We start from the raw sequence: 25,756 nt of genomic DNA, 5'->3' as shown, positions 1-25,756 counted from the left end.
TCTGTTTGGCACGCAGCATACAGCATGTCCATATTGTAACTATTTAGTTCTTGAAGTGGTAGATTGTGTTAGTGCTTCATTTCGGAGCTTGTAATTAATCTTTTGAAACCGAAGGCAAGCTTAGAAGAACTATCAGAAGGAGGCTTGAGCCTCAGTGTGACTCATCTATGGGACTGGTTCTTTGTGTGTGCATATTTTAAATAAAGACATGCAAATGAATGATCTGTGATATTTTTACTGTTCGATAGGAGATGCTGTTTTAATCTCCTTTTAATGGCTCGATTGACTGAAGTACTTTTTAAAGAAAAAGTCAGAATTCTATTAGTATTGATTTAAAACAAGTTTTATTATTTACTACTTTGTGTTTGTTTGCTTTCTAGCTACAGTATTCTCTAAGAATTTGGATTAATATCACTGCAGTAGAACGATGGGTTTTTGAAAGCAAGTGAAGGTGCCTAAAATACTCTTCATTATTCTGGTTTCCTGGCCCCTTTAATCCTGAAAGAGAAGGGAGAAAAGAACTAAAATTAAAACCAGTATCTGAACAGAAATATTACCATGGTTATTGAGATTGCTTGTTTCATTCAATGACATAAAACAACAAAAACTTTACCACCCAAATAAATACCATTTTAACAATAAAACAATCTTATTATATATTTGATTTTTTTTAGTTAAGAGGCATAGGGCTTTTAGTTCCAAACTGGCATGAATGGTTGGAAAGTACTGTGCCTTTGTTTACATGTTTATACAGAGGCAAAGTCTTGGAAACGAGCTGCAATTTCATGCAATTTCAAAGATATAGGCAGAGTTGTGGCTTGAAGGTGAGTCATTTTCATCTGAAATATGTATTAAGTGATATTTGCCTAGGAGTGGGAAGGACTATTTGAGTTGATATGGCAAATAGTACTACTTTAATATTTTTGTTTTTCGTAATTTGTAATGTTCATATGAGATTATTGCAGCGAGGGCTTCACGTCAGCTTAATTTGAAAGATGTGAAACAGCCAATATGGCTTTTCCTGGGCCATCTCATGAGGATCACTTCTTCTGGACCAGTTCCTGTGGGTGAAAGCTTGTCTAGCCTTGATGTTGCACTTGAAAACTCCTGCCACAGCGAGCTAACTAATTTAATGGGGGCCATAAGACTTCCGTTGTTCTTGACACAAATGATCAAGGTTGTATTTCTGATACACATCTCTGAATGGTATAACTCAAGTGCTTCTGTTGACACTCCTGGGAAATATAAGAACACTTCTTTTTTTAAAAAATTCTGATCATTAAAATAAATATAAATATTTTTAAAACGATACCTTTTTGGTTGATGTATTTATGAAATGTAATGCTACTGCAATGATTTCTTACCACTTCTTCTTGCTTGGTCTTGTCAGCTGGTGGCCATGATTCAAGGGGTGTATCTGGTATCATTGGAGGCATTGGGTACATCGGCTGGTTTGGATTCCCTGGTTGCTGAGGGTGCATTGGCTGGTTTGGACTGCTTGGTGGCAGTTGGTGCATTGGGTGCTCTCCGCCGTGTGGTTGAAGCGAGTGATGAACTGGTCCCACATGACTTGGTTGATACTGTGGCATGATTGTGTTTTGCCCAGTCATCGGCACGAATGGGCTATGACCATGACCAGGTTGCGGCATTTGTGGGTTTGGGAGTGGAAACGGCTGCTGTTGTGGCTGCATTTGATGGAGGTGCATTGGATAATGAGCTTGGTGCATCACTGGCCCGGCATGGTGGTGCATCCATCCTCCCATGGGCTCAAAGGCATAATGTGGATACTACAGAAACAAATATTAAAGATTTATTAGAAGATTTATATAATATTGATTACTTAAAATCAGTGAAAAGGTCAAAGTGGCAGCTGATTAAAGGTATCTATGGGCAACAAAATAGTTTTAGAAGCACTCTATTGGGACACATAATGTGAAGGCAGTTACTCAGACTTTTGAAGGGCAGTGATTGTGAACTATGCTGCAGCTTTCCACAAGACTTTTTTAGTCCTTCAGATGTTGCTGGACTTACTACTACTTTCTTACTGTTGGCCATGCCAGCTGTTGCCATATTGGCTTTCCTGTATCACTTCCAGTAAAGCCTGTTTTAAATAATCTGGACACACCTGACCTTCTGAAATCTTGGCTTGAGAAATCAGTTCATAGGTTGCATATGTTATAGATGCCATACCTGGGGTCCCATTAGTTTCTGGTACCACTTTAAAGGTGTCATCACCTTGAAGATACAAATAAAGAGAAACATTTCTAATAGCAAACAAACATTTCACAAGGATTACTTCAATTAAATTGTTGAGAAAGGATAGAATTCAATGTCGTGCTCTACCAGTTGTTTCATCTGGGCAAGCATTGCCGCTTGTCAGAACAAACAGGCCCTTTCTGTTCCTTGTTCTGGGGGTCCTCCTAGCCCCTAGAACCAATTTTGGTGATGTGGGGGCAGTAACATGCAAAGGGAGAGAGTCCCATTGCACAAGCAGAAGTCCTTGTACAGGGCTTCCACTGACATGGCTGCTTAGGTGAATCCTTCACTTAGTGTTCCAAGTTAACAGGCCATGATAATGTTTTGTTCATTCGGAAGATCTCGTGCAGGCACCCCAACCCCACTTTTCCTATGTCTTTCTTAAATAAATAAACTTCTGTGCTATGAAATCACACCAAACATTAAATATCCAATGAATTATGTAAAATCAGTATCCCCAGATGTATTCTCCTTTGATCCCTAATGTTAGGTTCCGTTTTGACTTGATTGCATATTTCCATTTCAAGTAAGACTGGGCTTTACTTGCTTTGGGGGTTTCCCTGTTGAATGCAAGTAAAAATTAGATTGTATGTTGTTAAGTATTTGGTTTTATTGATCGTTTCGATTAGTGGTGCACTTGTCTGTAGGAACAATACAGTTGCATTACAAATTCTGTTTCCATCTATATCAATATAGGTTTAGTCACCTTAATTTAGCAGAGTGAAAGCAGCATATTTTGTATTTAATCGCATCACCAGACAAAATTGACCCAATAAACAATTCACTTTCCCCCTTACTGATTAATAGTGAATATATTTTGTGCATGCTGTCATATCTAGTGATACAAGTCCTGAAGTGATCTACTTTGTTTTTAATTTACACACAAAGAACATGAATGAAAAACATTTAAAAGGTTGTACCTCGTAACTGAAATTGATATAGCCAGGATGTTGTGGCAACTGTGGAAAAGTTTAAAAAAAATAAATCACACATTTGCATTTGGAGATAACTTCAGTTCATTAATTCTTCCCAGTAAATGTTTTAGCTACAACTTTAGATGAAGGGTTAGGTTGAGATACTTGCATAGTTCATAGTTTGACATAGGCCAGTTGACATACTACTTTTTTTCAAGTGTACATCTAAGAAGATTTAAATGTACACTTGAAAATGTAAATTTATGTAGAACCAGAAATACATGTTTTTTTCAGTAGCATATAAATGACATAAACACTTATTAGGAGGCCAGAATTGCCTGTAATCCCCTTTTCGGTTTGTTTCCGCACTGGCAAACTTGCACTGTTACTTCACAATAAGTGAATAGGTCTTTAACAACAGCTATTTCCTGAAGGCATGTTTTAACACACTATCTAGATACGGTAACTTCAATCATCTAGTATAAAATGCTACATGTTTTCCTTTACCGAGCAAGATTCTCGTGCAGTAGAAGTGCAAAAAGCCTCTCATCTTCCCCTGTTGCTAACTGTTAAGTCTTGGGTATATCTCTTTCCTGACATATACGTGCAGACTTTACACATTTGCTAAAATCTTCTCCATGCATATGCTGCTGCCTCCTGTTGTGTCCATAAAGGACTTTTGAATATAGGAAGAGAAAATGAATACAGTATTTGCTAGCTCTGGTATACCTATGTTCCTTTCCCCACCACCCATCATTTATGACTGCATTTCAGACCTTTTCATAACATTTTTTTAAAGGTTGCAGCTGTACCGAGTAACTGCAGTACTTGGTATACTACATTATCCTTGTTATAATAATATTATCTGTATTGCTTTTAAATATTTTTACTTTGGTGTACACTGCCTTGGTGTTTTGTAACAGGGTAGTATACATATCATTTTAACAACAACTACTATTACTACTACTACTATTGTAAAAAAACAAACATTAGTTTTAATTTGAGAAAACTCATCAGTGGGTTATAGTAATACAGGCTTCCTCAACCTTTTCCTCAAACCTCTTCCAGATGTTTTGAGACTACAATTCCCATCATCCCTGACCACTGGTTCTGCTAGCTAGGGATCATTGGAGTTGTAGGCCAAAAACATCTGGAGGGCCAAAGTCGAGGAAGCCTGTGGTAATATATGTTAAGCCTTAGTTTTCTTCATAGGTATGTGGTAAATCAGGGTTTCCCAAACTTGGGTCTCCAGCTGGTTTTGTACTACAACTCCCATCATCCCTAACAAGCAGGACTAGTGGTCAGGGATGATGGGAATTATAGTCCAAAAACAGCTGGAGGCCCAAGTTTGGGAAACACTGCTGTAAATCTTCACCTGTCTTTTAACTCTGATTTCAATTAGTAGAGAATTAAGTTACTTGAAATGAGCAATTAGCACTTACTGGAATAGCAAATGTAGTGCTTAAGAGGCACATAACAATAGTCCAGCCCTCCATTTTCCTCATCGCAGGTCCTGCAATATACAACATACAAGGGAAAGTTTCCACACACTCACCGTTTATAGGTCAAGCCGAAGTATACAACCATATATAATTAATGTTGCTATGTCTCATCTGTTCTTTGTTAAAACAACTTTTAAAATGTAAGGTGAGCTGTACTGTCTCTGTTGGATGTTAATGGCTTTGGGAGGAATGCAGTCAAAGTCTATTTTACACCAGAGAGGAAAACGTACGCACATCACTTCTCTCCACTGAAACTAATACAACTGAATGTTCTTAAGTTGGCAACAATGTCTTCATGGATTTTAACCTCCTGTGAAAAGCATAAATTTACCTATTGTCTTCCACATCCTAAAATTTGCAGCATGTTATTAATCTGCAGCTTTGGCCATCTTGACCTTGGATTAACATTATAGAGATTATTTGCATGTCAAGGAAGCATGCACAGACTGCTCAGAAGTTTCCGATTCTTTCTTCTTCCTGCTAATCCTTTGTTGCACCAGGAAAGAAGCAAACCATGCTGGCTATATACTAACCAGCACTTATGGTTTGTTTCCTCCAAATAATTTACAGCAAGGAAGCCAGGATTTGTTTGCAAATAATGCAAAGCTAGCCTCTTGTTCTTTTCCTTCTCAGTATGGCAAAGGATTAGAAGGGAGTAGAACATATCAGAGATTTTTGGTAGTTCACTTTAAACTATAGTGCATACTAAACTATGGGTTTAATGAGACATGCAAACTGGTCCACAATTTGATATTTGATAATTTAGTGCATAGCCTTAGGGGCACATTGATAGAGCTATTTTTTTCAATTATACAATACAGTGGGAAAATAATATAGAAGTACGGATGTTTTAATTATTTGATTATATAAATTTACAGTTTTAGTAGATTAAAATTTATAGTTCGTTTAATCAATGAAGATGGAAAAAGCAAATATGTCCTCCTCTGTCCCACATTTGATGAAAAAATAACCTAAAAATGACATTTTTTGCATTATAGGCACATAAAGCTGACATGGCTCCATTTAAATAAAAAAGCAGTGCATCTATCAAACGTGTTTTCTGTAATACCAATAAGCCTTAAAATTGAAAAAATATTTCATATTCCCCAGTGGAAAGTAAGTGAAAGATAGCTTTTCATACAGTAGAAGTGTTAGCTGACCAGATTGTCAAATTGCTTTCTTACATAAGAGTTTCCACCAATTCAAATCTCTCAAAAAGGCATCTTCTGTACATTATTTAATTCATCAGTTAATTCACAGCTTAATAGCCTGATAGCTAATTACAGAAAAACAGTTAACAGATCTGATTGTTAATGAAAAGAATAAAAAAATCTGAGAGCAAGGCTTCAGCAGAGTGACTTTTAATTAAGTTCTAAAGATGAATGCTGGCATTACAGGAAATAAGATAATGCGCAGAAGATCTTGAATGTTCACCATCAAAGTCTTTATTTCAAGCTTTTTAAAGATAAGGACACTAAGGGAAAATTTAGAACTTGCATACTCTGCCCACTTAGATCTCCACCCCGTTCTTTTTTGGGGGGAAGGGGAGAACAATGCAGAAACTGCACCCCAAAAAAGCTTTCACATAAGCAATATGCATATTATTATGAATGAAGCTTCTATTCTGTGACTTAGAAATCTCAGTGGATAAAGAAAAACTATAAATAAGCTGTTGACATAATGAATAAGTTTACCTCTTGGAAGTACTCCTTGAATCTTGCTGTGTGTGTTGCTCCAGTAGTCTTGGTAGCTTAAGGACTTGACTTAACTTCAGCTCATATTTAAACAGTTTTCACACCTCTGACAGCCAATGAACATTTATTTTTTTAAAAAAAAACACCCAATAAAAAAAACCTGCTGCATCATGTGTTTTCAGACATCAAATCACGCCCGGAACTGAGCATTATGATTAGAGTGTGCAGTCTTTTATTATGTTTGCATGGCTTGGTAAAACATATTCTTTTGCAACTTCTAATTCTTTATGGTTCTTGTGTTGGGTTCAGTTTCTAATCTGCAGTTCTGCTTGACTTCAGTAATAATTTGATCCTTTTGCACAAATTCCCATACAGTTCATTTTAAAATAGACAGAGTTCTGTTATGGTGTATGCAAGGCAGAGGAACCTACACATCCAAGCCCTGACATTGCTTGTGCTGGCCAGGACAAAAATCAGGTGAGGTGGCGTTTCCCAGTGTTGTCATGTCATGTCCCACCCTGCTTCCAAATAGTTTCTATAGGGGGGGAATTAACTATACCAGCTTCAGGGCTGGCATAGCCTTCCTCACATATTATTATTAGTATTATTATCTCCATTTATTACCCATCCTTCAGCATCAGGTCCTAGGATAGGTTAACACAGTTTAAAAATCAATATTAAAAACAGTTTAAATTACAGGCTTCCTCAACCTCGGCCCTCCAGATGTTTTGAGACTACAATTCCCATCATCCCTGACCACTGGTCCTGCTAGGTAGGGATTATGGGAGTTGTAGGCCAAAAACGTATGGAGGGCCACGGAAATAGGAATTTAGAAGCATGCTGGGGATGTATTGGAAGAAGGTCTCCCTCAGTCATACCCCACTGTCCTCCTTTTTCTCTCTTGCACTGTTGGAACACCAACATGTAGAAAAGCATTTGAACAGTGTTTTGCTTTTTAACCTCCCTGTTTGTTTAGCCCTCTTTTTCTTCTCTAGACTCCATAGCATGTAGTCTTCTTTCTCCACGCCATCCATTACTCACCTATTTTATCTTTCCCATATCCCTGTAGCTACCTCTTTTATCTCTCCAACTCATAGTGCACCGTGGCTATTTTCTCTCTGCACTTCTGCAGGGCTCTCCGAACCCCAATCTTCCCATTTCCCATTGTCTTCTTTCAATTTCCTTCATTCTGGACACTTTTTGTTCTCTCCCCATATTTCTGCTTCTCTTGGTTCAATTTTGTAGCAACATGTCATGGGGCTTATGCTTTCCCAACAATTCATGGACTATGAAAGCCTGTGGTGCAGGAGAACCATGCAGTTTGGGGTTTTTGAAGATTCTGAGGTGGGAAAAAGAAACCAAGTCCTTCACATATATCAGAATCTAGTGGGAATTGGTAAAGATAAAGGCACTTTCCTAATTTTGGGCTTAGCTGTTCCCATAAAGATCTGGGGGACTCCACATACAGTCGTACCTTGGAGGTCGAACAGAATCCATTCTGGAAGTCCGTTCAACTTCCAAAACGTTCAAAAACCAAATCGCGGATTCTGATCAGAAGCTGCGGAAGCCCCTTCAGACGTTCGGGTTCCAAAAGAACGTTTGCAAACTGGAACAATCACTTGTTGTGGCGTTCGGGAGCCAAAACGTCCGAGTTCCAGGGCGTTCGACAACCAAGGTACGACTGTAATAGGTATATTCCAGTTTGTTGCAAATAGAGAGGCGTTTGTGATCTATCTTTAGGCCTTAACTTGTGTCCTGGTGTAAAATAACGCACACAAACAAACTATTAAGGAAAGGGAGGAGAATAGATGCATTGTATTACACATATCTAACATTTTGTAACATTGCATTTCATCTATAGTTCTTGAGCGTGCGTGTGTGCACGCACACACATGTATGGAATCAGAAAACTGGTTATGAACTGTGTATTGCGGGATTGTGTTGCTTTTTGGGGAGCTGCCAACATCCATATGTTTGCTTGTTTACAATAAATGGTAGAGCTATACATTTTGGTTTCCTTTTCACAGAAATAACGAAAGCTACATGCCAGTGTTTAGTCCCCGCCCCCCTTTAAAACAAGTACCAGTAAAGCTAGCAACACTAGCCAAATTATCTGTTTAGCTTATAATTTCAAGGAGTTAAAAGAATTTGGTAATTAGATGTCGGGGAAACTTCCTTGACTAAGCGAGAATGATGTGTGTGAATAGCATTTACGGCAGAAGATGAATAGCTATGGTAAAAACAGAGTGAAAATTGTTTGTCTGTCCAATCAGCAAAAAATCCCTCTTGTATTAATAGAAGAGAGAGAAAAGTTTTTTTTTTAAAAAAAGGAAAGAAATAAATCTTGTGTATTCATAGTAAGTCACCCCAGAAGATACAAATATTTAGTGGGAACCCATTTGTTTCTTCAAGATAATGAATAATAGAATCATATAACTGCAGAATTGGAAAGGATCCATCTAGTACAATTCCCTGCAATGCAGGAATCTCAACTAAAGCATCCATTATTGTGAAATTATTATGAAATGATTTGCAACAGTTAATCTCAAAAGTACTATAGCTGAACTGTTGCGATGTCTTCCAGAAAAGCTTAGCAATATAGGGTAAATTTAACTGCAAGGCTACCTAGAAACTTTGCACCAAATCCCAGGATGGAGCAGAAAGTATGTTGCTGCTGTCCATGCAGAATTCTGGGTCAATGTAGTTAGTGTTCACATTGGCACCAGCTTTCATCTCCGGGAGCAAACTATTGTTTCATTGGCTTTCAGCCTAACTTTTCACTTTGTGAACAGAAGGAGCTTTGGTTCATGAAAGGTGAGTTTTGCTTGTGGAAGGTTCCCTCCTTCCCCCCGTGAGTAGAACAAAAAGTTGGGATCGAAGCCACTGATTCCTAAAAATAGGAAGGCATATTTAAAAACAATATGTAAGGGTAACAGTTTCCAGGAGCCCTTACAGCTGTCTTTTTCTGATGAGGAACAGCTGCTTGGAGTCTTTTCTCCCTAAGTTTCAACTGCCCAGTAAGTATTTATTGTATTTTGAAGACATAGAAGACATATAGCGTGCGCACACACATACACACATTGTGATTTGCGATATATCACCATCCTGAATATTATGAAATCATTACCACGATGTGGACTTCAAACTGATTTTGGACAACGTATCAATACATCGCCCAGCCCTAGCCTACATCTCAATAAAACTTTATTTATTAAAAAAAAGAAGCTCATGAATTTGAATGGGTTACCAGTAAGAAAAGGTGTTTAAGCCAAATTGACATTGGTTCAACAGTTGGTGCTTTGGTTATTGTAGCTACAAACTGATGCGATTTGAAAGCCATTTCTTTTTTGCAGTCTCGAATCCTAATCCTTTTTTCTGCATCTTTTCCAACTTTGCAGTATCCTTTCTGAGGTTTGGCAACCAGAATGGTACACAGTACAGTGGTACCTCGGGTTAAGTACTTAATTCGTTCTGGAGGTGCATTCTTAACCTGAAACTGTTCTTAACCTGAAGCACCACTTTAGCTAATGGGGCCTCCTGCTGCTGCTGCCGCACCGCAGGAGCACAATTTCTGTTCTCATCCTGAAGCAAAGTTCTTAACCTGAAGCACTATTTCTGGGTTAGCGGAGTGTGTAACCTGAAGCGTATGTAACTTGAAGCGTATGTAACCCGAGGTACCACTGTATTTGTATAACGGCATGGTGATTGTGGCATTTTTATTTTCAATTCCTTTCCTAATGATCCCTAGCAAGGAATTTGCCTTTTTCACAGCTGCCGCACACTGGGTCAACATCTTCATTGACCTATCCACCGCCATTCCATCCCTGGTCAGTCACCACCAGTACGGAACCCAGGCATGTGTATGTCAGATTAATTGGCAGTTTGCTATCTTCTTTGTTGTGTGACTACTTGTACATATATACAGGTGCACTTTTAGAACAGTGCTCTGCAGACAGTAGCAAAAGATCACAAACAATTACTGTGCCAAGCTTAGCCCAGTCCAATCTTTGTCTTCTAGAAGCAAGTCTTTTGCTTTAGTAGGGCCCGGTTCCACTGCAGCCTCAATGCTGCTTAACTGTTTCTAGAGATTTTTTTACACCTTCATGAAAAGAATTGAAGATTACTACTTCCATCAGATTAGCAGTTTCTCTCTCATCAGCTCATGGTTGGAAAACTGGTTCAGTCTGGTGTTATGGTTGTAGAGGCTGCCTCTTCATTATCCGCCAACCAGGAAGAAAGTGAGCCAAGATTTAAAAGCAGTTGAGTCCTACCTCAGACTACAAGAATGTTGCATGGACCAGACGTGTAACTTTCTAGCTACACCCACACACCCTTACACACAGTGGGGGTCCCACAAAAGAAAAGATAGAAACTCAACAACCAGGGCAGAGAGAGAGAGGAGAAAAGAGAATCGAGTTGAGTTTTGCAATGAGTAGTGGATTTCAGGAATGGAGAGGAAAGAAAACAGAAATTCGGGATCAGCCAGGAAGAACAAGAGAGGAAAGATGATTGCTGACAGGAAAATCAGCGCTGTGCTTCAGCTCGGGGGGCGAGGAAGGGGAGGAAGGGATATGGCACAGCAAGAGAAGGGAAGAAAGGATGGGAACCAAGCTGAAGACTGCTTCAATGATCTAGTAACAACCATGGGAAGGCACGTCAGGGAGCCTTAGCAAGTAGCACTTGGAGATAAATTGGGCTGAGCAGAGAATGCTGCTCTTAACATGATGATTCTTGTTGTGCTGCCTGCCCTAATAGCTTAGCAATGAGCCATGTGCAGATAACCAGTGCTATGGCGCAGTGAAGGAAGGATGATTGGTGAAGGCACAATAGATATTGGAGCCTGTTCACTAAGTCCTTAAAGCCGCAGCTTCCCATTTTAAATTTTGCACCTTTGATCTCCAGCTTGGAGGCAGAGCTGGAAGAATATCGGAGATGTTAGGACTGGGATCCTTGTGTGGGAGAAGGTTGAAGGGGAAAGCTCTTCTTAGCACCAGTTCTGAACCTAGGAAAAAATAGGGTTTTGACTTGCATGGTTAAGAGGAAGAGACTATAGCGCTGAAAGTGTGAGATAAACATGTACATTTTTCTTCTTTTCTTTACGTCTGTGGCAAATGGGAACTTGGAGATAGGACAAAAAGGAGCACTTCTGAGTGTGACATACCGTGGCATTGCAGGAAATACTGGGTCAAGTGGTGAAATTTTTGGACAGGGACATTTATTTGCAGAAGTCTCTGATCCAATCTCAGATTTGTTGCCTTGAGTAAATCACTTGTCTTAATCTAGTCCAGCACTCTGTTTTCCACACTGGCAATCCAAATATCTTTGCAAAGCTTAAGTGAAGGCGAATGCATTAATCTTCTCCATATTTTATGGCCTTAGTAAATTCAAACAAGTAGTGTTTTGTCCCTGATATCTGGTATTCAGAGAGATGCAGTTGAACACAGTGTTTCCTTGTAGCTATGACAGCTGTTAGAAACCCTTTCATGGTGTGTGTGGAGTGGAGCAGCTTTGTTGTAAAAGGGCAAGGGAGGTCTGGTGGGAGATGTAGGCCGAAACTGTGGCTTTGGAGGTTGCAGTATTCTATGTAGGGAAAGGGTTAATAGGAAAACCACACAAATTTGCAAAATAAAATGATGTGCTAGTTTGTATTAATATAAACACATTTTTAAAGAATTTCTGTAATTTAAATAGAAATTTAAAGGCATCTCACTATAGCTGGGCAGCTGACACAGTAACTTGCTCGTAATTAATTTGTGCAATTATTTTTAGTGTGTCAGTTATGAGTTTTGATCATGTTGACCATCTTTGAGATGGTTATCTTTGGTAGAAAGGGTAGGAAGATGAGATGCATGTGCCTAAAATGCATGCATGCACAAATAAAACACAACATAACTATTGGGCTTCCTAAGTTGACGATTATCTTTTGCAAATCATCCGGGTAACAATTTCTCTAGTTCTGCTTATTTTAATCAGAAGTAAAATCACAGCAAAGTAAATAGCAGGGCAAAGGGATACAGCAACCAATGAAACTAAATGCTTCCCAGAAGCAAACAGGGAGGTATTTTAATTGGCATTTAACAGCTTAACATAGGTGCCTGTTGAAAGAAGTTGGACTGTTCAGATTTTTGTGCCCTCAGATACTATCAATGAAAATGCCCAATTTTTATGGCATATACACCTTTTCTCCAGAGGTGGGGACTGCAACCTCTGCAACAAGGAATCTAAATATAGAGGTTGTCTAGGTGTAGGTGGTCTTTAAGATGCTCCAGACTCAATCTGTTCATGACATTATAGGTCAAAAACAACACTTTGATTTGTGCTTAAGTAGCAGCCATATTCCATACTAATTGAAGGTTTCAGCCTTCTAAGATAGCCCCACGTGTAATGTAGTGCAACAGTCTATGCTTGATGCATAAGGCATTTTCACAAAACAACAAGTCTACCCCCCCCCCCCGTTTCTAATAAGGTTATATTGCATTATACAATATATAGCAAGTTCTTTGAAAGGCTACAGTCTTAAAAAATAACTTTATTGAGAACAGAGAGACATAAAATGGGGGAAGGATGTAATAAAAGGTATGCTCACATCTATCAAAAGGGTCATATCTAGATATAGATTTATTGAGATATAGATTTATTTGAGATACAGATACAAGAAATGCTGAACATTATTTTAATCTTCAGTTAAAAACCCATACCCACCCCCATACAAAATTAGTCAGGGATGGATTGGTTCATAGTATTTCCCCCTCAACCCATTTTAGCAGTGAAATGTTATTGGCTTATTGTAAAAAGCAAGTTTTGTTTTTCAAAAAGCATTTATTGCAGTTTAGCATAGGTGTGGCTTGCGTTTCCAATAGGTTTGCCGTTGGTGTTGCAACTTCTTGTTTGTTAGGGTCAGAGAAATTGCACTAAAGATTTAAAACCAAGGAGTGACCGTCCTAGATGAGAGAGAACATTAGATGTCTTTACCATACTCAAAGGGATTTTACCAGATGTGTGCAGCATTCTTTGGAGCCTTCCTAATAAGGAAAGTTTGCACAGTTACAGTGCAGTTCTTCATTTGAAGAGCCATGTGGAAGAGGATTTTCTTTGGAAGGAGGGGAAAGATAACCACTCCTTGCACCGCTTCAAAACAACATTATGGAATAAGAAGCAGTTATAGATTGTGTGTACCTTTTCCCAACAGGCAGACTTATCTAGAATTTGGCAATGCTAAACTTGCTGAACTTACTCGGAATTCCAGTTAAGAGATTAATTTTCATTTATTTTGATTCTTAAGATTTATGATGGTAGAAACCTGTGGCAACTAAAGTGATTGTAGGAGTTACAGTTTGGGCTGTCTCTAAGATACCTGATATATACACGTCTCCAGGAAAAAAATGTGCCTTTCTTCGAATAGGAGTTCTACAATGGATTAATCTTCATCAAGTTTGGTTTCATGAAGTTAACAAAGGACGACTGTGGAAAAGCAGATTTGGGTTAATGGGTAAGAAAATAGTTATGTGATTGTGGAGCACAGCTGTATTGTAGTACTTTTGAATAGTAACTTGTTCTGTTTTAATTTTTACTTGCTATAGCTAACTTGGCAGAAAAAACAACAACCCTACCCAAACAACTTTTCACCATTCACAACATATTTCTTGCTTGGTAAGGGAAACAGCTCTACCTGCCACTTAGCAGGCTAAGAAGTCAACAAGCAGCGAGTTCTCAAATACCCTTTATTTTGTCTGTTTTCATGAGTTTGCATGTACTGCTAACAAGCCTGAGAAGGGCAAAACCCCTTCAATCAGCAGTGGTGTTGTGTAATTAAAGTCAATTATATGACTAGACTTAAGTTGGCTTGGCTGAAAGTTGTTTGAAGTCTCTGATCAGTTTTTATCATGTTTATAAGTGAACATACAAGCTCTGTAATGCTAGTTACTGTAAACTGTGTGGAGGGAAGTATTATGTAGACAATGTTTAAATGAAGTTAGCGCAACCAGTCAAAGGCAACATGGTGCCCTCCAGAGGGTGTTGGAATCTAACAAGCAGCAGCCACAGACAACTTGGCCCAATGGTCAGGGATGATAAGTAATTGTAGCCAACAACATCCAGAGGGCACCATGATAACTACCCTGGCTATAGAAGCATATACTCAGTGGTTTTGCTCCAAATTTTAAAAAGCAAACTAAAATGGATGGTCAGTTAATGACCTGTGATTTGGCTGCTCTGTTTTCTGGCTCCTAGCACCCATGCTAAATGTTAAGGAGAATTGGCATGCCTTTGGTTTCACTCATAAAGAAGAGAAAATGTTTTACTTCTCCGAGAAACAGAAGTATTTCCCAACTTAATTTTAAATCTCTTTGAGATTTGTTATCTAATAACTTGGGCTGTGCCTGAGCCTGTATGTACTGCAAGTGCTTGCTAATTGATGGCAGCAGCTATCTCCTACTCTCCAGATCTTTGGAGATTAGTGTGAGCCGCCCAATGGCCATCCATGATCTGAATCTTCAAATTTATAACTTGTTGCAGAGCATAGTCCCAACTAAAAGCCGGTCATCTTTTGGCTCAGTCTCAAGAGTATCTCGTAACTCTAGCAATTGTTTCTGTTTTTCATAACAGTGGGAAATTTTATGGCTATTTTATTTCCTTCTCCTGGTCCAAAATAAATGTGCTGCTTAAAACAAAGAATGAAACTAAAGGGCACCATTTGAATTTCAGCGCACCAACGATTGAAGATTGCAAAGGGCTTCCACTTGATCTATCCTAATCACGTGTGACACTTTTCTAAAGAGAGTCCGAGAGCTCTGACATGGGAAAGGAATGAAAGACAGTCATTGGGAGAAATGCTTTCATGTTGGTCTAATGACTGTATAAAATGCAGCATGTACATTCTTAAACCCTGGCAAGTAACTGATAAGTCTAAAGGGAGCTGTTAAGTATATGTGTGTCTAATTTCCAAGAAAAACTACATCCTTCTTTTTGCTTCCCATTCTACATGTTGACTGAATGTAGGGGCGGGGGGGGGGGGAGTAGGATCCCACTTCCTGGCCCTGTTCCTTTGAACATTTAGCAAAGGGTGAGCATAGAGCTTCTATGTGCCTATAGCTGTAGGCACACAGATTCCACATATTCAGAATCCCTCTTATTGAGGGGCTCCTGATCATGTCAAAGAGTCTATAAGCACACAGCTGTATGCATGGAGAGGCCTGATTTAACCTTCTGCTGAACTCACAAAGGTTGGGCTGAACACCTTTGGAGGTTGGCAGGGCCAACTGGGCTCTCAACATGTGGAAAGAAGGATGGGAATAAGGTTAAAATGTATCTTGAGACCAGGGGAAAAAACAAATGTGTGCATCTGTGCTATTCCCATTTAATGCTGGTCACTTATACAATAACCAGTAGGTCAAAAGTATTCCGATTCCTCAGTTGTTTCATTGGTTATATTTTACCCCCTGCTATTTAGTAAAGATTTGCTTTCAAAGTGGTATACAGTCATACCTCAGGTTACAGCTGCTTCAGGTTGCGTTTTTTTGGGTTGCGGACCGCCGAAACCTGGAGGTACCACAACGGGTTACTTCCGGGTTTCGGCAGTCGCGCATGCACAGAAGCGCTAAATTGCACTTTGTGCATGCGCAGATGCGGGTTGCGAACGCTGCCAGTTGTGAACATGCATCCCGCATGGATCACTTCACAACCCGAGCGTCCACTGTGTAGCAATTACACTCCAGCACGTATGCATCTTAGGCGTGCCTTTTCTCATAGAATCATAATCATAGGACTGTAGAGTTGGAAGGGACCACAAGGGTCATCTAGTCCAACCCACTGCAATGCAAGAATCATTTGCCCAATGTGGGGCTTGAACCCACAACCCTGAGATTAAGATTCTCATGCTCTACCACCTGAGCTATACAATCTGACTCTTGGCAGCTGTTGACATAGTATAGGTTCCAGTCTGGGACAGCTGTGGGGGTGGGGAATGGGTTGCTGCTGGATTTGAGCTCCCTGATAGTAAAGGTGACAGTCCACTGAAATGGTCCCTGCATTTATCTGTGGTATGCCTGGAAGTTGTTGACATAGTCTAGATTTAGACCATTGCTGATTTGATTTAGAATGGCAGACTGGAGTTAAAATGCTTGCATGATACTTGATTTTAATTGCATTTGTAAACATAAGTGGATGTATTGTGGGGTATACTCCTCCAGTGTATATTTAATAAGTAACATGACATCTTCTATAACTTTAGACATCTCTTGTCCAGAGATGAATAATATGGTCAGCTAAAGTCAAGCATTGTAGTGTCATAAAGATACCAATGCTTTCAAAACTGAGGCTATGACTGCAGTGGTACCTCAGGTTACACACGCTTCAGGTTACAGACTCCGCTAACCCAGAAATAGTGCTTCAGGTTAAGAACTTTGCTTCAGGATGAGAACAGAAATCGGGCTCCGGCGGCGCGGCAGCAGCAGGAGGCCCCATTAGCTAAAGTGGTGCTTCAGGTTAAGAACAATTTCAGGTTAAGTACGGACCTCCGGAACAAATTAAGTACTTAACCTCAGGTACCACTGTATTTTCTTTTCAGAGGTCTGCTATAGTTAAATCAAGCCTCAGAAATTAGGATACTGTTTGTTTTATTTGAATTTTCTGGGTTACTTATTTCACATTGCTACATTCATTGTTTGTCTACATGACATGATTTTTTAAAAAATAGTTTAATTGGATTATAATGGTAACAAGACACACAAAGGAAACAAAACAGGTGTCATTAGAGTTCAAAATAATAGGCATATAATCTATATACAACAAAGAGGATATGTTGTGAATCTTGCATCAATTTAAGCATGAACTTTAGGGAGGGTTAATAAGAGGCCGGAACATACATATATCCTCTCCATAGAGCAATTTGAGTCAATGGTTGACATCGGATATTCACATTTCTATTCACATAAAACAAAAAGTGCCCTCAGATACTATCAGATTTATCTGTGCCCCCCCCCAAGTATGCGGTATCAATACATCAGACTTTCAGAGACCAAATTTTATCCAAGCACCCTGCCGTGGTAAATTTGGATGTTTTCCATTGGTTGGCCAACTCGAAGCATGCTGCTACCAGTAACACACGAAACATGTTCCTTATGGCTCTCAGAACCACCCAGTCTACTGATATTAAGTAATGCCAGAGGTGGAATTGGGATGGGGGTGTTGTCCTATAATAGCCTATAGTTTGGGCAAGAACTCCATCCCAGTAAGTTTTCACAAAACAACATTCCCACCAAAGAAGTAACCCCTCCCCTCTCCACAACATCTCCAACAGAAATATTTGGATTTATGGTGTTTTAATTTAAGCAGAGTCCAGTGCCACCTATGGATTGTTTTTAAGGTTGCTTCTTGGATGCTTTCTGAAACTGATTTCAATGTCATTCCGCTCCATATTGCATCCCACACACCATTTTAGTATTTAAGGAGGTACCAGCTTCTTCAATAAGTACCTTACATGTTAGGGATTTCTTCCCTTTCATATTGCATCCATCCTGTGCACATACCATGTAAGGCATCTTCTTGCATTTTCCACCCTTAATTATTTTCATGCAAATAACTGGATTTGAAACATCTTAAACCAGGATGGGTGCGGGGGGGGGGGGTATCAGAAGATCAGAGTAGGTTTTGTGCCATCAGGGGCTGGCCATCCTTGCGTAGGTCTAAAACTGGATAACTTCTTGCCTCCTCACATCTCTGAAATTTGTGGTATTCATCAGATGGCATGAGCAATCTTCAGATGAAACTGAACTGTTGCTAACATTAATAAATAGTGTGCCTATTGATTTTGTAAGAAATCATGTTTGGATTATAAGAGATTGAAGGATACTTTCTCCATTGCAGGAAGATTTTGTCTTACATGAATTTTGTAGCAAGTAATACACGAAGTACAACTGTTTCATAGTGAATCTTAATATCAAGCTGTTTTCACGCTTCCTTCATGCTCTTGGAATGTAACTGGGTTTATGTACATCCACCCCTTTATTATGATGTAAGCTTGTACAATGATTCAACTACTCTTGTATGTATCTGATCCAGACATGTACTGAGTTTACGTTTGAAGAACATAAGTTGTATTTCTCTTGTGCATGTAAATTTAGCCTCCCCGTTGACAGTAGGCAAAGTTCCTCATGGTGAAATGCTATGCAGAACTTATGAAAAGGGGTAGACAGACATAGAACCATAGAATTGTAGTGTTGGAAGGGACCCTGAGGATCATCTAGTCCAACCCCCATGTAATGCAGGAATACACAGCCGTCCCATATGGGGGTTGAACCTGCAACCTTGGCATTATCCGCACCATGCTCTAGCCAACTGAATTATCCCAAAGTGGTTCATGAGCCATCTGAAAGACAAGAGAAAGTGAAAAGTCACTGAGTAATTGCCAAGTTTCTTAATACAGGAAAGGCTTGCTTCAGTGGATTATATTGACCCCATGGCTTTTGACAAAGGCAGGACATCTGTATTCAATTAGCAAGTGCAGTCACAAATCTTACTCAAGAATAGTAGGCTAGGGGGCACTAACATGGATTCAGTCCTTAAAAATGGACATCTAGCTTAGCACTACAGTCATACCTCGGGTTAAATATGCTTCAGGTTGAACGTTTTCAGGTTACGCTCCGCAGCGACCCGGAAGTAACAGAACGTGTTATTTCCGGGTTTCGCCGCTCACACATGCACAGATGCTCAAAATGACGTCACGCGCATGTGCGGAAGCGGCAAATCGCGACCCGAGCACGTGCAGATGCGGGTTGCATTCGCTTCAGGATGCAAACGGGGCTCCGTAACAGATCCTGTTCGCATCCAGAGGTACCACTGTACTGCCTCCCAATTCAACCTTTAAATGAAATTGGATGCATTTAGTAGCACCATTTACATCCATTTCCTACCAATTTCTGCATGTTGCTCCATTTTCTTCTCAAACCCCTGCATCTCACCCCTCCCACTCAGTAGGTTAGCAATAAGAAATCTGACCATGGGAAGACATCGCGTTAAAACGTTGTCCAGTACAATGTGAACAGACTCCTGCACGTCCCACCTCATTGGCACCAGCTCCAAGGAAGCATTCAGAAACGTTCACTTCCTTTTTTAAAAAAAACACAACTATAACTTGTTTCATCCAAATCAACAAACTGTGCTTAAAAGATGCCAGTATGAAGCCGTTGCTTCTTGAGATACCCAGGGCTCACTAGGGACCTTCTGTCTTCAAAGCACATTTTCTCCCACAGAGCTTAGTTAAACAGATCCTTTGTGTTCTCCTTGAGAATGGGGATGGAGGGCAAGGCTTGTAACCAAGCGAGTCTTTCCTCCATTCATCAGAGGGAAGGCCTATGTTCTACAAAGGAAGGAAGATCTACAACTAGCAACTCCCCTTCCACTCCCCCCCCCCATAATTAAGTTGTGTTGGGACGAAATGAGCTTCTTGAATAAATTTTTAGTGTACATAATGTTTTTAGTATAATGAATCTTATTGTACTAGCTTGTGCCCCTCTTGTGAACGGTCAAAAGTTTTATGTTACTTTGGTTTGTTTTAATTCATTTAGTTTCTAAATAAAGCAGACAGCTGAAAGTTAACATTTATTGCTCATCTCAGTTAGATCAGGAGATTCCAGTGTTCATAGCATTTCCCAAAAATATTTTGACAGATATAGTCTTTGCTAACATCATGTTAGAGTGGCCTAGGAGAGAATTTACTGCGGCAAAGTTAACACATGCTAGATTTCTTTGCACTACTGGTGGCAAGGATACATGAACCATTACTGCTCCCTGGGCCAAAAAAATCCACTGTGGTCCTTTGTCTAGAACTGTTATTTTTGTGCTTATCTGTGAACTTGTTAGTTTTCAGGATTGGATCCTGAAAACAGTATTAAGGAGTAGCCCAGACTTCCAAAAGAAGTTAGTAAGCTACCTTCCAGATGACAAATTTAGTCTTTAGCCTTAATTATTATTAACATTGCTAAGGAATTTTAAATGAAGAATAGCAGTAATTAATCTTTCCTGCTCAAATTCCTTTTATTGATATCTTAATCTTTGTTGCTACCTTCATTTCATTCTGCGCAAATTGTAACATTAAGGCTGCAATGGGCATCAGTGAACTAAAATGGACGGGAATGGGTGAATTCAGTTCGGATGACCATCACATCTACTACTGTGGGCAAGAAACCTGTAAAAGAAATGGAGTGGCCCTCATAGTCAACAAAAGAGTGGCGAAAGCTGTACTGGGATGCAATCTCAAAAATGATAGAATGATCTCGATACGAATCCAAGGCAGACCTTTTAACATCACAGTAATCCAAGTGTATGCACCAACCACTGGTGCTGAAGAAACTGAAATTGACCAATTCTATGAAGACTTACAACACCTTATAGAAGTGACACCAAAGAAGGATGTTCTTCTCATTATAGGGGATTGGAATGCTAAAGTAGGGAGGCAAGAGATAAAAGGAACAACTGGCAAGTTTGGCCTTGGAAATCAAAACGAAGCAGGGCAAAGGCTAATAGAGTTCTGTCAAGAGAACAAGCTGGTCATCACAAACACGCTTTTCCAACAACACAAGAGACGACTCTACACATGGACATCACCAGATGGGCAGCATCGAAATCAGATTGATTATATTCTCTGCAGCCAAAGATGGAGAAGCTCTATACAGTCAGCAAAAACAAGACCTGGAGCTGACTGTGGCTCAGATCATCAGCTTCTTATAGCAAAATTCAAGCTTAAACTGAAGAAAGTAGGAAAAACCACTGGGCCGGTAAGATACAATCTAAGTCAAATCCCTTATGAATACACAGTGGAAGTGAGGAACAGGTTTAAGGATTTAGATTTGGTAGACAGAGTGCCTGAAGAACTATGGATGGAGGCTCGTAACATTGTACAGGAGGCAGCAACGAAAACCATCCCAATGAAAAGGAAATGCAAGAAAGCAAAGTGGCTGTCCAACGAGGCCTTACAAATAGCGGAGGAGAGAAGGCAAGCAAAATGCGAGGGAGATAGTGAAAGATACAGGAAATTGAATGCAGATTTCCAAAGAATAGCAAGGAGAGACAAGAAGGCCTTCTTAAACGAGCAATGCAAAGAAATAGAGGAAAACAACAGAATGGGAAGAACCAGAGATCTGTTCAAGAAAATTGGAGATATGAAAAGAACATTTCGTACAAAGATTACCATAATAAAGGACAAAAGTGGTAAGGACCTAACAGAAGCAGAAGACATCAAGAAGAGGTGGCAAGAATACACAGAGGAATTATACCAGGAAGATATGGATGTCTCGTACACCCCAGGTAGTGTGGCTGCTGACCTTGAGCCAGACATCCTGGAAAGTGAAGTCAAATGGGCCTTAGAAAGCACTGCAAATAACAAGGCCAGTGGAAGTGATGGTATTCCAGCTGAACTATTTAAAATTTTAAAAGATGATGCTGTTAAGGTGCTACACTCAATATGCCAGCAAATTTGGAAAACTCAGCAGTGGCCAGAAGATTGGAGAAGATCAGTCTACATCCCAATCCCAAAGAAGGGCAGTGCCAAAGAATGCTCCAACTACCGCACAATTGCACTCATTTCACACGCTAGCAAGGTTATGCTTAAAATTCTACAAGGAAGGCTCAAGCAGTATGTGGATCGAGAACTCCCAGAAGTGCAAGCTGGATTTAGAAGAGGCAGAGGAACCAGAGACCAAATTGCAAACATGCGCTGGATTATGGAGAAAGCTAGAGAGTTCCAGAAAGACATCTACTTCTGCTTCATTGACTATGCAAAAGCCTTTGACTGTGTCGACCACAGCAAACTATGGCAAGTTCTTAAAGAATTGGGAGTGCCTGATCACCTCATCTGTCTCCTGAGAAATCTCTATGTGGGACAAGAAGCTACAGTTAGAACTGGATATGGAACAACTGATTGGTTCAAAATTGGGAAAGGAGTACGACAAGGCTGTATTTTGTCTCCCTGCTTATTTAATTTATATGCAGAATACATAATGCGAAAGGCTGGGCTGGATGCATCCCAAGCTGGAATTAAGATTGCTGGAAGAAATATCAACAACCTCAGATATGCAGATGACACAACCTTGATGGCAGAAAGTGAGGAGGAATTAAAGAACCTTTTAATGAGGGTGAAAGAGGAGAGCGCAAAATATGGTCTGAAGCTCAACATCAAAAAAACGAAGATCATGGCCACTAGTCCCATCACCTCCTGGCAAATAGAAGGGGAAGAAATGGAGGTAGTGAGAGATTTTACTTTCTTGGGCTCCATGATCACTGCAGATGGTGACAGCAGCCACGAAATTAAAAGACGCCTGCTTCTTGGGAGAAGGGCAATGACAGGCCTAGACAGCATCTTGAGAAGTAGAGATGTCACCTTGCCAACAAAGGTCCGTATAGTTAAAGCCATGGTTTTCCCAGTAGTGATGTATGGAAGTGAGAGCTGGACCATAAAGAAGGCTGATCGCCGAAGAATTGATGCTTTTGAATTATGGTGCTGGAGAAGACTCTTGAGAGTCCCATGGACTGCAAGAAGATCAAACGCATCCATTCTTAAGGAAATCAGCCCTGAGTGCTCACTGGAAGGACAGATCGTGAAGCTGAGGCTCCAGTACTTTGGCCACCTCATGAGAAGAGAAGACTCCCTGGAGAAGACACTGATGCTGGGAAAGATGGAGGGCACAAGGAGAAGGGGGCGACAGAGGACAAGATGGTTGGATAGTGTTTTCGAGGTTACCAGCATGGGTTTGACCAAACTGCGGGAGGTAGTGGAGGACAGGGGTGCCTGGCGTGTTCTGGTCCATGGGGTCACGAAGAGTCGGACACGACTAAACGACTAAACAACAACAACAACAACAAGGCTGCAATCCTATACTAATATATATGGGAGTAAGGCCCACGTAACTGAATAGGACACGGAGGTAAGTAGATATGTATAGGATGCTTCTTGTTTAGGTTTGCTGAATCAGCTCATAAGTGAATCACGGTGCATATCTATTATGTACTGAAGTTCTCACCCTGGGCCAGCAGGGGGATACTGTAGATAGTTCAGGTCTACATATGCAAATAAGGGATTGAAAGTGACGTTAGTGATTGGATAGTTACAGAAAATGGTTACTGTTGCATTCTAGTGGAGCTCTATATAAGCAGGCTGGCTGAACCCTTCAGTTCAGTTCAGTTCTGGCCTGTGAATAAACAAGAGCTGTTTGAAGAATCGCTGTGTCGTCTGATATTTTCACCCACAACTTAACAATATCTTTCAAACCACACCTGACATTTTAAGTGTCACAATGTTGAATAATACCGAAGACAAGTGCAACTCTTTAGAACCTGCGTGCCAGATATTCATTAAAGTTTCAGCGGAATGTGACTTAAAACATACAAAACACGTATGCAAATATTGTTCATGCTTATGTGTTTGTGGCATTTGCTTGAAGATGTTTATGGATTTACACATATGTGTTGCATTGAACAGTATAAACATAGGATGCTTTTTGCTTTCATTGGAAAGCTCTTTATGGTTGGAAGTTCATGACAGATTTCAGCCTTGTTTTGCTTTCTGAATATTCTACACTGCAAATATTCTGGTATATGGTGACGTGGAAATCCATGAAGTCCTTTTGAAATTTATTTCATCACTGGTCTAGCTCTTCAAGGTTCCAGACAGGAGTCTGTTTGCTTACTGGGGACTGAAATTGGGAACTTTTGCATGCAAAGTGGATACTATATCATTAAGCTATGGCCATTCCCTAAATTGTAAATTATTATTGCTTGTTCTGATATCCTTGGCTCTGTTAATAAGTAACATGCCTCACATTTCAGAATACTCATTTACATGTATAATAAATTAGAAATGAAAAGGCATCATTTAGTTACCGTATTGGCCTGAATATAAGCCTCACTTTTTCCCCAAATTCCGACAGTGAAAAGTTAAAAGTGTGGCTTAGATTCCCGACCTTACGGTATGCAGCCAGGAGCGCAGCAAAGTGGCGCCCACCCCGCGCGTAGTCCTCCGTCCTCTCCGCCAAGGCTGGGAAGAGAGAGAGTGGGGAAGGGGAAAGGCTACCGGCAATGTAGCGCAACTCTCCCCGCACCCAGTTTGCAGCCAGGAGCAGCAAGGATTGGAGCAGGTTATATTCAGGTATTTCTGGTGCTGTGGGTTAAACCACAGAGCCAAGGACTTGCCGATCAGAAGGTCGGCGGTTTGAATCCCCGCAACAGAGTGAGCTCCCATTGCTCGGTCCCAGCTCCTGCCAACCTAGCAGTTCAAAAGCACCTCAAAGTGCAAGTAGATAAATAGGTACCGCTCTGGCGGGAAGGTAAACAGCATTTCCGTGCGCAGCGCTGGTTCGCCAGAAGCAGCTTAGTCATGCTGGCCACATGACCTGGAAGCTGTATGCCGGCTCCCTCGGCCAATAAAGCGAGATGAGCGCTGCAACCCCAGAGTCGGCCATGACTAGACCCAATGGTCAGGGGTCTTTTACCTATTCCCCCCCCTCCAATTTTAAAGGTGCGACTTATATTCAGGCCAATACAGTACATGTTCTTCAACTTGAATAAATGAAGACATGCTACTGCCATGCACACAATCCTTGGTGGGAATTGCAGTGGTAGAGGTTCAATAAAGAGCCCTCCACAGGCTTTGTATGTCACCGGTTAAGCCAGATAGCTGTCCTTTTCCAACCAATAATGTTAAAACAACTTTAGAACTCCCTTCTGGAAAAATTATGGAATGTGCCATGGTGACTGTGGGTGTTTAATAAAGCGTAAGTTAAATGTTTAGTTATGGGATAAAGGGCTGAGTGGCATTTTCAGTGAACTGTTGATTATCCATATGACCCTTCATACTTTTCCACTTGATTTCCTGCAGGGTGACTTCACTTGGAACAGCATGTCAGGGCGCAGTGTTCGGCTGAAGTCTGTTCCTGTTCAAAGTCTATCTGAATTGGAGCGTGCCCGGTTACAGGAAGTGGCCTTTTATCAGTTGCAGCAGGACTGTGACCTAGGATGTCAGATAACGATTCCCAAAGGTGAGATGTGATCCTGAAGTCTCCTGAGGACAGTGCTGAAATGGTCGGCCCTGTCTGGTACATTGCAAACTGTTATTTCCATTTGAAGTATATATTAAGGGAAAAAATATTTCTTTCTATGAAATTAGTTTTTGGCTGTTGTTTTTAAGTGGTTGAATGCGGTCTCAATATATATTACATAAATGTTCTCTTCAGGGATTGTATTCCCCAAACAGTTAAAATACCAATATTGTTGATAACACAATCACATATTTTGCCACTGCCCCCATGAGGGAAACTAGTTGCTCACTGATGGCCCTGATTTTAGAATTACCTAAAGGCTCTGTGCTACTCCTGAGCAGCCTTTAAAATTGCTATATGAACTG

At 40.3% G+C, this 25,756-nt stretch overlaps 2 protein-coding genes across 7 annotated transcripts in view; one reads left to right on the top strand and one right to left on the bottom strand.

Moving 5' to 3' along the window:
• Positions 1-25,756, top strand: part of ARHGAP6 (Rho GTPase activating protein 6) — a 182,239-nt gene that overhangs the window by 113,737 nt on the left and 42,746 nt on the right. For 5 of the 6 annotated variants that reach the window (XM_081197003.1, XM_081197002.1, XM_081197005.1 and 2 more), the window contains exon 2: positions 25,232-25,391. In XM_081197003.1, the coding sequence (XP_081053129.1) occupies positions 25,253-25,391 (139 nt within the window). In that variant the 5' untranslated portion in view covers positions 25,232-25,252. Of the gene's footprint in view, positions 1-13,691; positions 13,856-25,231; positions 25,392-25,756 lie in introns of those variants that run through there. The other variant, XM_081197006.1, reaches the window with a different exon arrangement.
• Positions 328-6,437, bottom strand: AMELX (amelogenin X-linked). The gene is made up of 6 exons (XM_081197145.1): positions 6,367-6,437; positions 4,613-4,683; positions 3,177-3,215; positions 2,191-2,235; positions 1,365-1,787; positions 328-498 (listed from the first exon to the last, which is right to left on the bottom strand). The coding sequence occupies exons 2-6, from the start codon at positions 4,673-4,675 to the stop codon at positions 493-495; spliced, it is 576 nt and encodes a 191-aa protein (XP_081053271.1). The 5' UTR covers positions 4,676-4,683; positions 6,367-6,437; the 3' UTR covers positions 328-492.

The sequence above is a fragment of the Podarcis bocagei genome (genome assembly GCF_964188305.1).
Source record: "Podarcis bocagei genome assembly, chromosome: 6".
Taxonomy (NCBI): Eukaryota; Metazoa; Chordata; class Lepidosauria; order Squamata; family Lacertidae; genus Podarcis; species Podarcis bocagei.
Note: the sequence above shows the minus strand (reverse complement) of the source record. Positions and strands in the feature narration are given on the sequence as shown.

What these genes read in the sequence shown, in the direction of transcription:
- AMELX (XM_081197145.1), bottom strand. Translation starts at nt 4,675, where the DNA reads ATGAGGAAAATGGAGGGCTGGACTATTGTTATGTGCCTCTTAAGCACT. An exon ending in ATATCAATTTCAGTTACGAG is followed by an intron (nt 2,236 to 3,176) that starts GTACAACCTTTT and finishes TGTATCTTCAAG; the next exon opens with GTGATGACACCTTTAAAGTG. An exon ending in AGAAACTAATGGGACCCCAG is followed by an intron (nt 1,788 to 2,190) that starts GTATGGCATCTA and finishes TTGTTTCTGTAG; the next exon opens with TATCCACATTATGCCTTTGA.